Source organism: Lemur catta, chromosome 26 (assembly GCF_020740605.2).
Source record: "Lemur catta isolate mLemCat1 chromosome 26, mLemCat1.pri, whole genome shotgun sequence".
NCBI classification, from domain to species: Eukaryota; Metazoa; Chordata; class Mammalia; order Primates; family Lemuridae; genus Lemur; species Lemur catta.
The window spans coordinates 6538432-6551467 of NC_059153.1; the positions used below are offsets into that span (position 1 = coordinate 6538432).

General features: G+C 40.1%; 1 protein-coding gene across 1 annotated transcript in view; it reads right to left on the reverse strand.

The window, feature by feature from the left end:
• Positions 1–13036, reverse strand: part of SEC24D (SEC24 homolog D, COPII coat complex component) — a 73145-nt gene that overhangs the window by 36406 nt on the left and 23703 nt on the right. Inside the window, exon 8 of the mRNA XM_045537376.1 lies at positions 10305–10432. Coding sequence (XP_045393332.1) covers positions 10305–10432 — 128 coding nt within the window. The remainder of the gene's footprint in view (positions 1–10304; positions 10433–13036) is intronic.

Consider the following 13036-nt stretch of genomic DNA (forward strand, 5'->3'; position numbering starts at 1 on the left):
GAGGCACAGGGCACCGGGGACGCAGCGCCCCGCTGCCATCGACACTGCTCTCCGCGGGAGCCCCAGGGCGGGAGAGCAGAGCCGCAGCCACACCCGCTGTGCACACTGCCCGCAAGGAAGAAATGATTTCTCACTGGAACGTTCAGTCACAGGTGACAGGCTGACAGAGGGGTGAGCGGGATTAGCCACATCCCAGACTTCAGGGACACCCCGAACGAGTGACGCTGTGCTGCCTGTGTCCAGGACACCGCCGCGTGACGCCGTCCCCACCTCGCCTTGCTTGTCACACTCGCCCCACTCCCCACTTTCCTTCCTTTTCAGCATCAGAGGCCGAGTAAGTTCTCACACTCACACTCTCTCACACACACACACACTCACACACACACTCTCACATACACACACTCTCACACACACACACTTTCACACAATTTACACACACACACATTCACACTCACACACACATACACACACATTTACACACACACACTCACACACACACACACGCTCACACACACACTCACACACGCTCACACACACAATTTACACACACACATTCACACACACACACACATACACACTCACACATACACTCACACACACAATTTACACACACACATTTACACACACATTCACACACACACACACGCTCACACACACACACGCTCACACTCACACACAATTTACACACACATTCACACACAGACATTCACACACACAATTTACACACACACACACATACACACTCACACATACACACATACACTCTCACACACACAATTTACACACACACACATTCACACTCACACACACACACATACACTCTCACATACACACACACATTCACACTCACACACACACGCTCACACTCACACACACACACACACACACGCTCACACTCACACACACTCACACACACACTCACACTCACTCACTCACACACACACACACTCTCACTCTCCGACCAACTACCTCCCCTCTCTTCTAACACTTCTTTACTAATTTTGAAAACAATAACATATTTTCCATTTGCCAACACACACTTCTTCCCCTTTTTCTCCCGTGTTATGTCCTTCGCTCGACGTCTCTAGGAAAAGGACGCGTGTCCTGAGACTGCACAGTCGTCCCCACGGCAAGGATGCTCTACCAAGCGCCTGAAGGAAAAGCCTCAGCTGAGCAGCTGCTGGTTGTGGAAGAGAGACCTGTCCTACAGCGGGACCTAACTCAGGTGAGAAGCTCTAAAACGAGACCTGCCACAACGGGACACAGCCCCCAGCGTGATGAAGGGTCGCATTCAACATCACACTGGGGTCCCCAGGAAATCACGTGAATATACGTCTCTGGCAGCAATGGTGTCGAGCCGTCAAGGCCACTCTGACACGCGGCTGCTTCCTGGGACTGGAGTGCTGCTTACTCTGGAACCATCTCATGAGGAGGTCAGTTGGAAATCTGGATTACTCGGGGGATATAAGTAGAAGCATGGAAATGGTACATGAAAAGATGATCCAGAACCCATGAGGAACAACTAACTACCCTTTGGAAATGTTAGACGCTCAGACTCTCGGGCACGGTGGAGGAGGAGCAGGGTCGGCTTCCCGGAGGATTATGCCCGGCAGCTGCAATGGAGAGTCTGTCCCAACTGCACTCAGTGAAGTCACGGAGCCACGTGTCCGTGTCGTCTATCTTTAGCCTCACCACGCATGACGTCCCCTCAGCCTGCGTGGCTGGCAGACTCAGGTCCACAGGCCACTTACCGTATCAACGTTACCAGAGAGAAGTACTATTTCGTTAGACTTTTAAAAATAACAAGTGTGAAATAAAAAAGTATTTCCTGAATGCTTTTTAAAAATCGTGTCATGTATCTTCTACAAAGAAACTTGATAATAAGACACTTAGTGCATTGAATTATAAAAATATATTTGTATTTTTCAAGAATGTTTTCAGTTGGCTCTTCTTGGTATTTTTTTATTTCCAGAAAATTATCTTCTTGTTAGACTGTTAGTGGAATTTGAGAAATTATTTTCAATTTTCTTGTTCCAACAATGCTACTACGGATCAGAGTCTGTAATGTTTATTCTGTTACAGCCATATCTAGAGCTTATATTAGATTTGAATATCTCTTTAACTTGGAAGTTGGTTTTAGTTTTGGGTTTTTTCTTTCAGCATTGAAAAATCCTGAAAAATTTTACTCAGACCTTTCATAATAAATGTAAGATCATAACTATCATCTGTGTGGTGACTTATAGTTTTAAATGCTTGCGTTTGTAAGATCTCAATTTGATACTGAGGTGCCAGCAACCCTGGGAAATGGGGAATCCCCATCGTTCAAAAGGAACGGAAAGGCCAGCCGGGCGTGGTGGCTCACGCCTGTAATCCTAGCACTCTGGGAGGCCGAGGCGGGAGGATTGCTCGAGGTCAGGAGTTCAAGACCAGCCTGAGCAAGAGCGAGACCCCATCTCTACTAAAAATAGAAAGAAATTATATGGACAGCTGAAAATATATAGAAAGTATTAGCCGGGCGTGGTGGCACATGCCTGTAGTCCCAGCTATTCGGGAGGCTGAGGCAGGAGGATACTTGAGCCCAGGAGTTTGAGGTTGCTGTGAGCTGGGCTGATGCCACGGCACTCTACCCAGGGTGAGAAAGTGAGACTGTCTCAAAAAAAAAAAAAAAAAAAAAAAAAAGAGTTAAATAGGGTTATAAGTGAAATTTGTAGTTATTTAAAAGTATGAAAATACCCAAAGTAGGAGGAAAACTTTTACTTCACTGGCAACAGGTTTGTCAATAGACCTAACTCTGCCAAGGAGCAATGAGACACTGTGCTAAACATGGTAATTCAGAGGCCTACAATCCCTAGAAGTCAACCACCATTCTGGGTTTGGTTTATTTTTGTCTTTTAAATGTCTATCCAACCCTGAGAAGAGTCCATTCATTCAACTAAGACCTCTACTATGTGCCCAGCCCACTGCTGAAATCCGGATAGTGTCCGTCTTCAAGGAGTACTAAGAAGTAGCTTGAAGTCAAAAGACTTTAAGAAACCTAAAATGGACATTTCAAAATAACTCATGAGCTTGCAGGAGGAGCAAGAGGCCCATTGCTAAAACTATAGCTAGCAGGGAAAAGAAACTCTGTTTAACAAGCTCATCTGCAGCCCGATGGAGTTAACTTAGAATTTGGAATCCTGAGTTCCAGCAGGATCACTTATTAGCTGGACAACGTTAACAGCCCCGGAACCCGCAGAGCTGCACCACCTCTAACAGTGGGACAGCACCTGCGTCACAGGCTGCTGTCCTCCTAAGGCAGGGGGACACGCAGCCATGATGACACGAACGGCTACAGGGAAGAAGAATTGTTTTCTTTGATGTTTTAAACAGCAGTAGAGATTCTGCCAACACCATGTCAACGTATGCAAGCAAGACTGGCTGAAAAGTCAAATGTGTGACCAGCAATTCCTTCTGCAAGTGACAGACATGACCTCTATCCCTGACAGAATGTACTGGCGTCGGGTTTACTCTCTGGCAGGGTTTCCCTTTTTGTTGACCTCATTTATCAACTCACATCCATTCCTTTCTCTTCTCCCCAATGTTACCTTCTCCATATCTACTGAACCTACCAGAATACGAACAATTATTAAGAGGAGAAAGAATTTAAACAGTAGTTAATAAGAGGACAATGTTCTTACTTATTAAGTTATGACTCACGTAAAACTTTCCCTGGAACTATGTTCCATATAAACAGTAAGATTATCCCCATCAAAGCCTTTTTCACATTGTACAAAAACTCGCTGCACACTTGAAAACTTTCTATAAATCCTAACATAGAGTCACTGGTCTTGTTCTCTCCAAATCCCTAAAGTCTAGCTCAGTTCTTAGCACAGAGTAACTAATGGACTAAAAATCCACTGAAATTTAGAGTCTTAGATAAAATTTTATCCTTGCTAATTCAATAAGGAAATTGCTTCGACTACTATATCCATTTACAATCTAAAAAATATACATAGATATTCCTGAGACTAGTCACAGATGGAGTAAAATCTTCTACCATCTGGTTTATAGGTGAAATTATTTAATTGCATGTATAATTGGATGTATGTACTTGTCCAAAATGTAAAGATTTCTTATTTTAGTGAAAGAAAATGCAAAATTAAATGTTACAATCTTCAATCCTTTTGCACTGGACTTCTATACTATTTCTACCTCAGTTCTTAAAATGTAGTATCAACATTGAAAAACAGTTTACTAAACAAAAGAGCTTACAACATAACCTATTACTTTTGCTAAATAAATACCTCATAGTTAATTGTATTGAATGTGGGGATGGGCTTCATTTAAAATACACGAAAAAACTAAAATTTGTGCTAAGGAATACGACATGTTAAACGATGATGACACAGATACGCTCTTGGAAGTAGCGTGTATCTCCAAAGCAAATGCTCACAGGGAACATTCTCTGATCAAACTACTGGAGTTAGGTTTATTTTTATAGGCTGTTGCTAACACAATAGCGTGCTTGAAAAGGTTGGAACCTGTCAAACAATGGAACCAACTTAAAAAAAAAACCTACTAAATAAATTCTTTTGGTAGATGCCAAAGCAGGATCTCTTTAAGGAAAGATTTTTTAATTGCAGTAATGATGGCAGTATTAGTCAGACATGCGATAAAACCCTAAGATTTTGTTAACCTAAAATTAAGTCATTTATGACAGAGGAAAATAATTTAAATGCTTTTCATATGTAGAATAACAGTATTCATGTAATCCATTCATCTTTAAGAAAGATACTTTAAAACTTGTTCCTTGGTTATAGGTTATAAATATCTAAAATAAACATGTTCCTCATTTTCTATTATTACTCAACTCTGACTGTTTCATTTTGGTTACTGGCTCCAGCAGTTAAATAAATGACAGTGCCATTTATTGATATGTGGAGGAAGGAACAGGTTTAGAGTGCAGAGATAAAAACTAACTTTTAAACATGTTGCGTTTGAGGCTTCCATGAGATACCCAAGGAGAGATTTCAGAGAAGATTCGCATATGAGAACACGCTGAAGATGTGGAAATGAACGAATGAATGAGAGAGAAAAACAACACAGTGACTTAGAGCTAAGGACTCCAGTGCCAGACGGCCTGGGCTGGAATCCCAGCTCTGCCATTTAGTAGCCACTGACGTTAGCAAGTTCTCTAACTCTGTGCCTCAGTTTCCTTATATCTAGAATGAGGATAACAGGTTGATGTTAGGATTAAGTAAATGACCAAACATTTTAACAATTTATAAGTGGGCTCATTAAGTCATTAATTTTGACTATTATTATTCATTAGTTGACTATTATTATTATTAATTTTGACTATAATTCATTATTTGACTATTATTAATTTTGACTATTATTATTCATTATTTGACTATTATTATTAATTTTGACTATTATTATTCAGTAGTAGCAGCCGCTGTTACAGGTAATATTTAGTCTTTGGAGGGGACAGGGGGTCTAAAGAGAGAAGAGAGAAGATCCTGAGTCCCAGCCTAGACTAACCCCAAAATTAGAGGTCAGGAAAACGACAAAGGAAACTAAAATGTCCACCACCTGTAAGGTAGAAAAAAATACACCAGGAAGGTGTCATGGAAGCCACAAGAGGAGAGAGAGTCTGTCAGGAAGGTCCAAATACTTGGTAGCACCTGACTTCCACCCAGCTAGCTGGTGGAGTGTAGCAGCAATGGGTTTTCCTAACAACAGTGGCTCTTCAAGTACAGGCCCAGGTACATGCCCAAAGAGGAAGACATTTTTTGAGCGCACACCCCTGAGGAACCTCTTCCTGGTGTTTTACATCCCTTTCTCATTCATTCATTCGTTCATTTATTAGAGATGGCGTCTCACTATGTTGCCCAGGTTGGTCTCAAACTCCTGGCCTCAAGCAATCCTCCCACCTCAGCTTCCCAAAGTGCCAGGACTACAGGTGTGAACTACCACACTCAGCTTCACAGTCCTTATTAGAAACATTAGACTTAGTCTTCCCCATAGACCAAATGGCACTAATACATATTTACAGAATGTTTCATTCAACAGCTGCAGAATTCACGTTCTTCTCAGCTCATGAATCATTCTCAAGGATAGACCATATGTTAGGCCACAAAACATGTCTTAAAAAATTCAAAATATTCAAAATATTGAAATCATACCAAGTATTTTCTCTGACCACAATGGAATAAAATTAATATCAATAACAAGAACAACAGTGGAAAATATATAAACACATGGAAATTAAACAATATGTTCCTGGTGGCGTCAACGAAGAGATTAAGAAGGAAATTAAAAAATTTCTCTAAACAAATGAAAATGAAAATTCAACATATCAAAACTAGTGGGATATAGCAAAAGCAGTAATAAAAGGAATGTTTACAGCAATAAGTGCCTACATCAAGAAAGTAGAAAAGCCTCAAATAAATAACCTAATGATGCATATCAAATAACTAGAAAAACAAGAACAAATGAAACTCAAAATTAGTAGAAGAAAAGAAATAACAAAGACCAGAGCAGAAATAAATGAAATTGAAATAAAAAAATGCAGAAGATCAATGAAACAAAAAGTAGTTATTTTGCAAAAAGAGATAAGAGCCAGATAAATAAGATCAGAGATGAAAAGGGAGACATAACTGATACTGCAGAAATCCAAAGGATCATTAGAGACTACTATGAGCAACTACATGCCAATAACTTGGAAAACCCAGAAGAAATCGATAAATTCCTAGACACATACAACCTACCAAGATTGGGCCAGGAAAAAAATCCAAAACCTCAATAAACCAATTACAAGTAAAGAGATAGATGTGATAATAAAAAGTCTCCCATCAAAGAAAAGCCCAGGATCTGATGGCTTCACTGCTGAATTCCACCAAGTATTCAAAGAAGAACTAATACCAACCCTACTTAAACTACTCCAAAAAATTGTGGCAGAGGGGATCCTCCCAAACTCATTCTATGAGGTCTGTACCACCCTGATATCAAAACCAAAGATACAACCAAAAAAGAAGACTATAGTCCAGTATCTCTGATGAACATAGATGCCAACATCCTCAACAAAATACTAGCAAACCAAATTTAACAGCACATTAAAAAGATTATTCATCATGACCAAGTAGGGTTCATACCAGGGATGCAAGGATGGTTCAACATACACAAATCAATCAATATGACACATCATGTCAACAGAACAAAGGACAAAAACCATATGATCATTTCAATTGATGCTGAGAAAGCATTTGATAAATTCAACATCCCATCCTGATAAAAACTCTCAAAGAACTAGGTATAGAAGGAACTTAACCTCAACATGATAAAAGGCATATATGACAGTCCCACACATAGTATCATACTGAATGGGGAAAACTGAAAGCCTGTCCTCTAAGACCTGGAACAAGACAAGGATGCCCACTTTCACCACTGTTATTCAACAAAGTACTATTAGTTCTAGCTAGAACAATCAGACAAGAGAAAGAAATAAAGGGCATCCAAATTGGAAAAGAAGAAGTCAAATTATCCTTGTTTGCAGATAACATGATCTTATATCTAGAGAAACCTAAGGAATCCACAAAAAAACTAACAGAACTGATAAACAAATTCAGTAAAGTTACAGGATACAAAATCAATATACAAAAATCAGTAGCATTTCTATATGCTAACGGTAAATAATCTAAAAAAGAAACCAAGAAAGTAATCCTATTACAATAGCTACAAATAACTAAGAATAAACTTAACCAAAGAAGTGAAAGATCATTACAATGAAAACTACAAAACATTGATGAAAAAAGTTAAAGGGAACACACAAAAATGGAAAGATATCCCATGCTCATGGATTGGAAGAATCAATATTGTTAAAATGTCCATATACCCAAAGCAATCTACAGATTCAATACAATCCCCACCAAAATACCAATGACATTCTTCACTGAAATAGAATAATCCTAAAATGCATATAGAGCTACAAAAAACCCAGAATAGCCAAAGCCATCTTGAGCAAAAGGAACAAACCTGGAGGAATTACATTACCTGACTTCAAATCATACTACAGAGCTACAGTAACCAAAGCAGCATGGTACTGGCATAAAAACAGAATAGAGGACTCCGAAACAAATCCGCATGTGAATAGCAAATTTATCTTTAACAAGGGGCCAAGAACATACAGTGGGGAAAGGACACTCTCTTTAATAAATGGTGCTGGGAAAACTCAACATCCATATGCAGAAAATGAAACTAGATTCTATCTCTCGCCATATACAAAGATCAAATAACAATGGATTAAAGACTTGAATCTAATAAATGAAGCTACGAAACTACTGAAAGAAAACATTCTTTCAGAACTTTGGTCTGGGCAAGGACCTCTTGAGTAATAGCCCCAAAGCACAGGCAACCAAAGCAAAACTGGACAAATGAGATCACATCAAGCTCACAAGCTTCTGTACAGCAAAGGAAACAATCAACAGAGGGAAGAGACAACCCACAAAATGAGAGGAAATATTTACAAACTACCCATCTGACAAAGTATTAATAAGTAGGATATATAAGGAGCTCCAACAACTCAATAGGAAAAAATCAAATAATATGATTGAAAAATTAGCAAAGGATCTGAATAGACATTTCTCAAAAGAAGACATACAAATGGCCAGCAGGTCTATGAAAACACGCTCAACATCATTAGTCACCAGAGAACTGCAAATCCAAACTACCGTGAGGTATCATCTCACCCCAGGTAAAATGGCTTTTATCAAAAAGACAGGCAACAACGAATGCTGGTGAGGATGTGGAGATGGGGAACCTCGCACACTGCTGGTGGGAATGCGAATTAGTGCAACCACTGCAGGGAACAGTATGGAGGTTCCTCAAAAAACCAAACTAGAATTATCATATGAGCCAGCAATCCCACTGCTGGGTATATATCCAAATGATGGAGAATTCTGTATATCAAAAAGATATCTGTGCTCCATGTTTATTGCAGCACTATTCACAATAGCTAGGATATGGAATCAACCTAAATGTCCTCCAACCGATGGATAAAGAAATTGTGGCACATATTCACAATAGACTATTATATAACCATGAGAAAGAATGAAATCCTGCCATTTGCAACAACGTGGATGGAACTGGAGAACACTATGTTAAGTGAACTAACCAAGCACAGAAAGACTAATCTCGCGTGTTCTCACTCATATGCAGGTGCTAAATATTAAAAACACTTGATCTCATGGAGACAGTAGAATGATGGTTACCAGAGGTTAGGGAGGATAGCAAGGAGTGCAGGATAAAGGGGGATGGTTAATGGGTGCAAAACTATAGTCAGATAGTTAGATAGAATGAACAATACTTGATAGCACAACAAAGTGGCTATAATCAACAACAGTTAGGGTACACTTTAAAATAGCTAGAAGAGTAGAACTGGAATGTCCCTAATACAAAGAAATGTTAAATGCCTGAGGTGATGGATACCCCAGTAACCCTGATATGATTAATTCACACTGTATGCCTGTATCAAAATATCACATGTACCCTATGAAGATATACAACTATTATGTACTCATAATAATTAAAAATAAAATTTTTTTTAAAAAAGACTTGTATGAGAATGTTTATAGCAGCTTTATTCACAATAGCCAAAAAGTAGAAACAGCCCAAATGTCCATCAATAAAAAACTAAATAATCAAACTAGTATATCCATACAATTAAATACTATTCAGCAATAAAAAGAGAAACAGACTATTGACACATGCAACAATACACGGCTCTGTAAAACATTATGCTGAGTGTGAGAAACCTTGCACAAAATAGTGCATACTCTATGATTCTATTTATATGAAGTCCTAGAACAGTCAAAACAAACCTATCACAAAAAACATCACAACTATGGTTGCCAGGGAAGGGAGTTTGGGCCCAGGGCTAGGGGTTGACCAGGAAAGAGCATGAGATAACTTTCTACGGTGACCGTAATGCTCTATTTGACAGGGTTCGGGTGACACAGATATACACATTTGTCAAAACTCAATGAATGTTCACTTAAGACATTTGCATTTTTATTGTAAATGAACTTTGCTGCAAATGAAAAAAAGTGAGTTAGTCCATCAGTGTTTGGTGCATAAGATGCCAAAAAACATAGCTTGTCAGATTTTTGTTTCCCTAATGAATGGAATGACTAGATGTTTTTGCATGATGTAAATATACTCCAGTTTTCTACTTTCATACAGAATAATTTATATAAGAAAGTAATGATAAAGGAATCATTGTGGAATCGGTACGTTATTGAATCAGTGTGATGTATCATTCTCACCTCGTCTGAAGGGATCGTGGCAAAGGGTTTGATGACGGCAGCCAGGGGGATCTGGGACTGCTTGGCCATGTCGGCGGTGCACGGGAAGCAGTAGGTCGTGCAACGGATGTACCGAGGACTGGCGTTGCCTGAAACGTTCACAAGCACACACAGAATTTCCTTAGAAAAAATAGGCCACATTTAAATATTTACAAAGGTACTTCTAGATAATGCATTGCCTTATTTCTGATCTGTAAAACCCTCCATGTGATTTCTTTAAAAAGATCATAGTATTATACAATTCTACAATCTATATTCTAGGTGCGCTATAATTTCTTGCAAAATAAAATAGAGTTTATTCTGCTCAGCTCCAAGTTGCTGATGCCGGACTTCACATTTTTTTAGGACAAGCTGGAAATCCGTCTTTTTACATAAAACATTCTGATTTTTATATAATGGCAACTAATTCAAATAGAAACAGAACGTGTTGTGTAAGACAAATTAACACGAGTGCAGGCTGAATCCCCTTCGTGGGCCCCTTCCCAGAGGGTCTGAGAGAAAGGGCAGCGTGGTGCTCACCGCAAGGACAGCAAGAAAAATGGCAACTGCTGGTGCGTTTGGCATCATCCTAAGACTGGCCCATGGAAACTCAGTCCATAGTAACCCTACGAGACTGACAGCTTGATGATCCACTTTACTAAGGAGGACCCTGAGATGCCAGGAGGTTAAGTGACTTGGAAAAGGTCAAAGAGCTATTAAGTGGCAGAAGTGGGATTAGAACCTATCATGATTCTTGACGACGTCCCAGAAGTCCAGTCCAGGTCATGAGTCTAGTCCTGAATGAGCTGAGACCAGTCCTGTCTGCCCCTGGGCAGTGATGGGACACTTTTTAGCAAGGGTAAGATGATGAAATAAATACTGGAAGAAAATCGATCTCCCCAGGGTGGATAGGATAGCTTCCGGGAGCAAGAAAAGATGAGAGACAGGTGGACTGGTCCATCGCTTTAAGAGTCTGCGTGAGCACTAACGGAGGTTAAGACCAGAGTTTTGGCAGCAGGAATAAAAGGAAAGGAAGCTAGGTAATAAATATAAATACACCTGAACCCTATTATTGTTTATTTTATATTTAGACAAAACCTTCCTCATTATCATCATACAATGTTACACAGACTGTGAACTAAGGATTTTTGGATACTTTAAACATACTTTAGTTTTCCGCTGTCAATTTTTATTAGTCAAAATTGCTAATAATATGTTGGAATTATTAAATCTTTAAAGGGTTTCTTTGTTGACAGTGAAATTACATATGAATAAGCTCAAAAAAGGTGACTAAACAAACTCTTATTACAGGAAAATAATGTCCTCAAGGAATAAAGTTTGCAAAAGCAACTGGGCATTTGTTTTATCAACAGATATGTATGAAGGTTACAGGTGGCAACCTCAGGATCAAAGATGCAAAACTTTCTCAGATGTTTAATAAAAAGCAATACGGGATAATCTGACTGAAAATATTCAATAAATCATTAAACAAACATCCATGGAGCTAAGCCCCCCGCTAGGGTTTAGGGACAGAAGAGGGTGTAGTCTCTATCTTCAGGACCCAGCTGGGGACAGCGATGATAAAAACAAACCCTTGCAACCTCGCGTGGCAAGTGCCCCAGACGGGCAAACGGAGTAAGAAGTGGCACGAGGGAGACTACGACTCTGCCACGTGGATCAGAGGGGACCACACAAACGGTGGGGTGCTTGGACAGGGCCTTAAAGGATGAGAAGCACTAAACCAAAGGACAAGCCGAGTCTTGAATCAGATCCTGTAGCCAGAGGCAAAGGAGTATTATTTTTGCAGTAGGGGCTCTTCTTTAATGGTTCTGACACTAAGCAGCTGTGTGGCCTTGGGCAAGTCACCTGACCTCTCTGGGCCTTAGTCCCTCACATCTATAAAGTGAAAGAGCTCAGTGAATGAAGTCCAAGCTCTATAACATAGAGTCCCAGCTCTATATTCTAATAATGCTTGTGAATTTCCATACATGTCTGAGATCCTTGGGCTACATCCTAAAAGCTTTACTACTACTGGCAAATAATCCAGGCCAGATGAAGGGAGTTCACAGCAAAAGGGTGTGACGGGGCCAACTTCAGTGCTCCAGGCCAGAGTGGCTCCCTGATCGTGCCAAGGGCTGGCTACGGGCCAAGGGAGACACTCATCATCCGAACCTGCCACCTCCCTAGTCCTGCCTTCTCGCATACTACTTCCTTCCTCCTCCCTTCATACATGCACTATGCGGTCCAGCAATCCCACTGCCAGGTGCAGCATATGCTCAAAGAAAACTGGAAGCAGGAACTTACCCTGCTTTGTCGATACTTGCACGACAGTGTTCAGACCGCATTATTCACAGTAGCCAAAAGGCAGAAACAACCCAATTGTCCTTCAACAGGTGGGCGGGTAAACAAAATGTGGCACATATATAAAATAGAGTATTATTCAGCCTTCAAAAGGAATAACCTTCTGATACATAGTACACGTTGCAGGAACCTTGAAGACACTATGCTGAGAGACACAGGCCAGACACAGAAGGACAAACACTGTAGATTCCATTTAAATGAGGGGCCCAGAGCAGGCGAATTCAGAGAGACAGGAAACAGAACAGAGACTACCAGCAGAGGAATAGAGTTATTGTTTCATGGGTACAGAGTTTTGGCACTGAATGGTAAAGAAGTTCTAGAAATGGACAATCAGGATGGTTGCACAACACTGT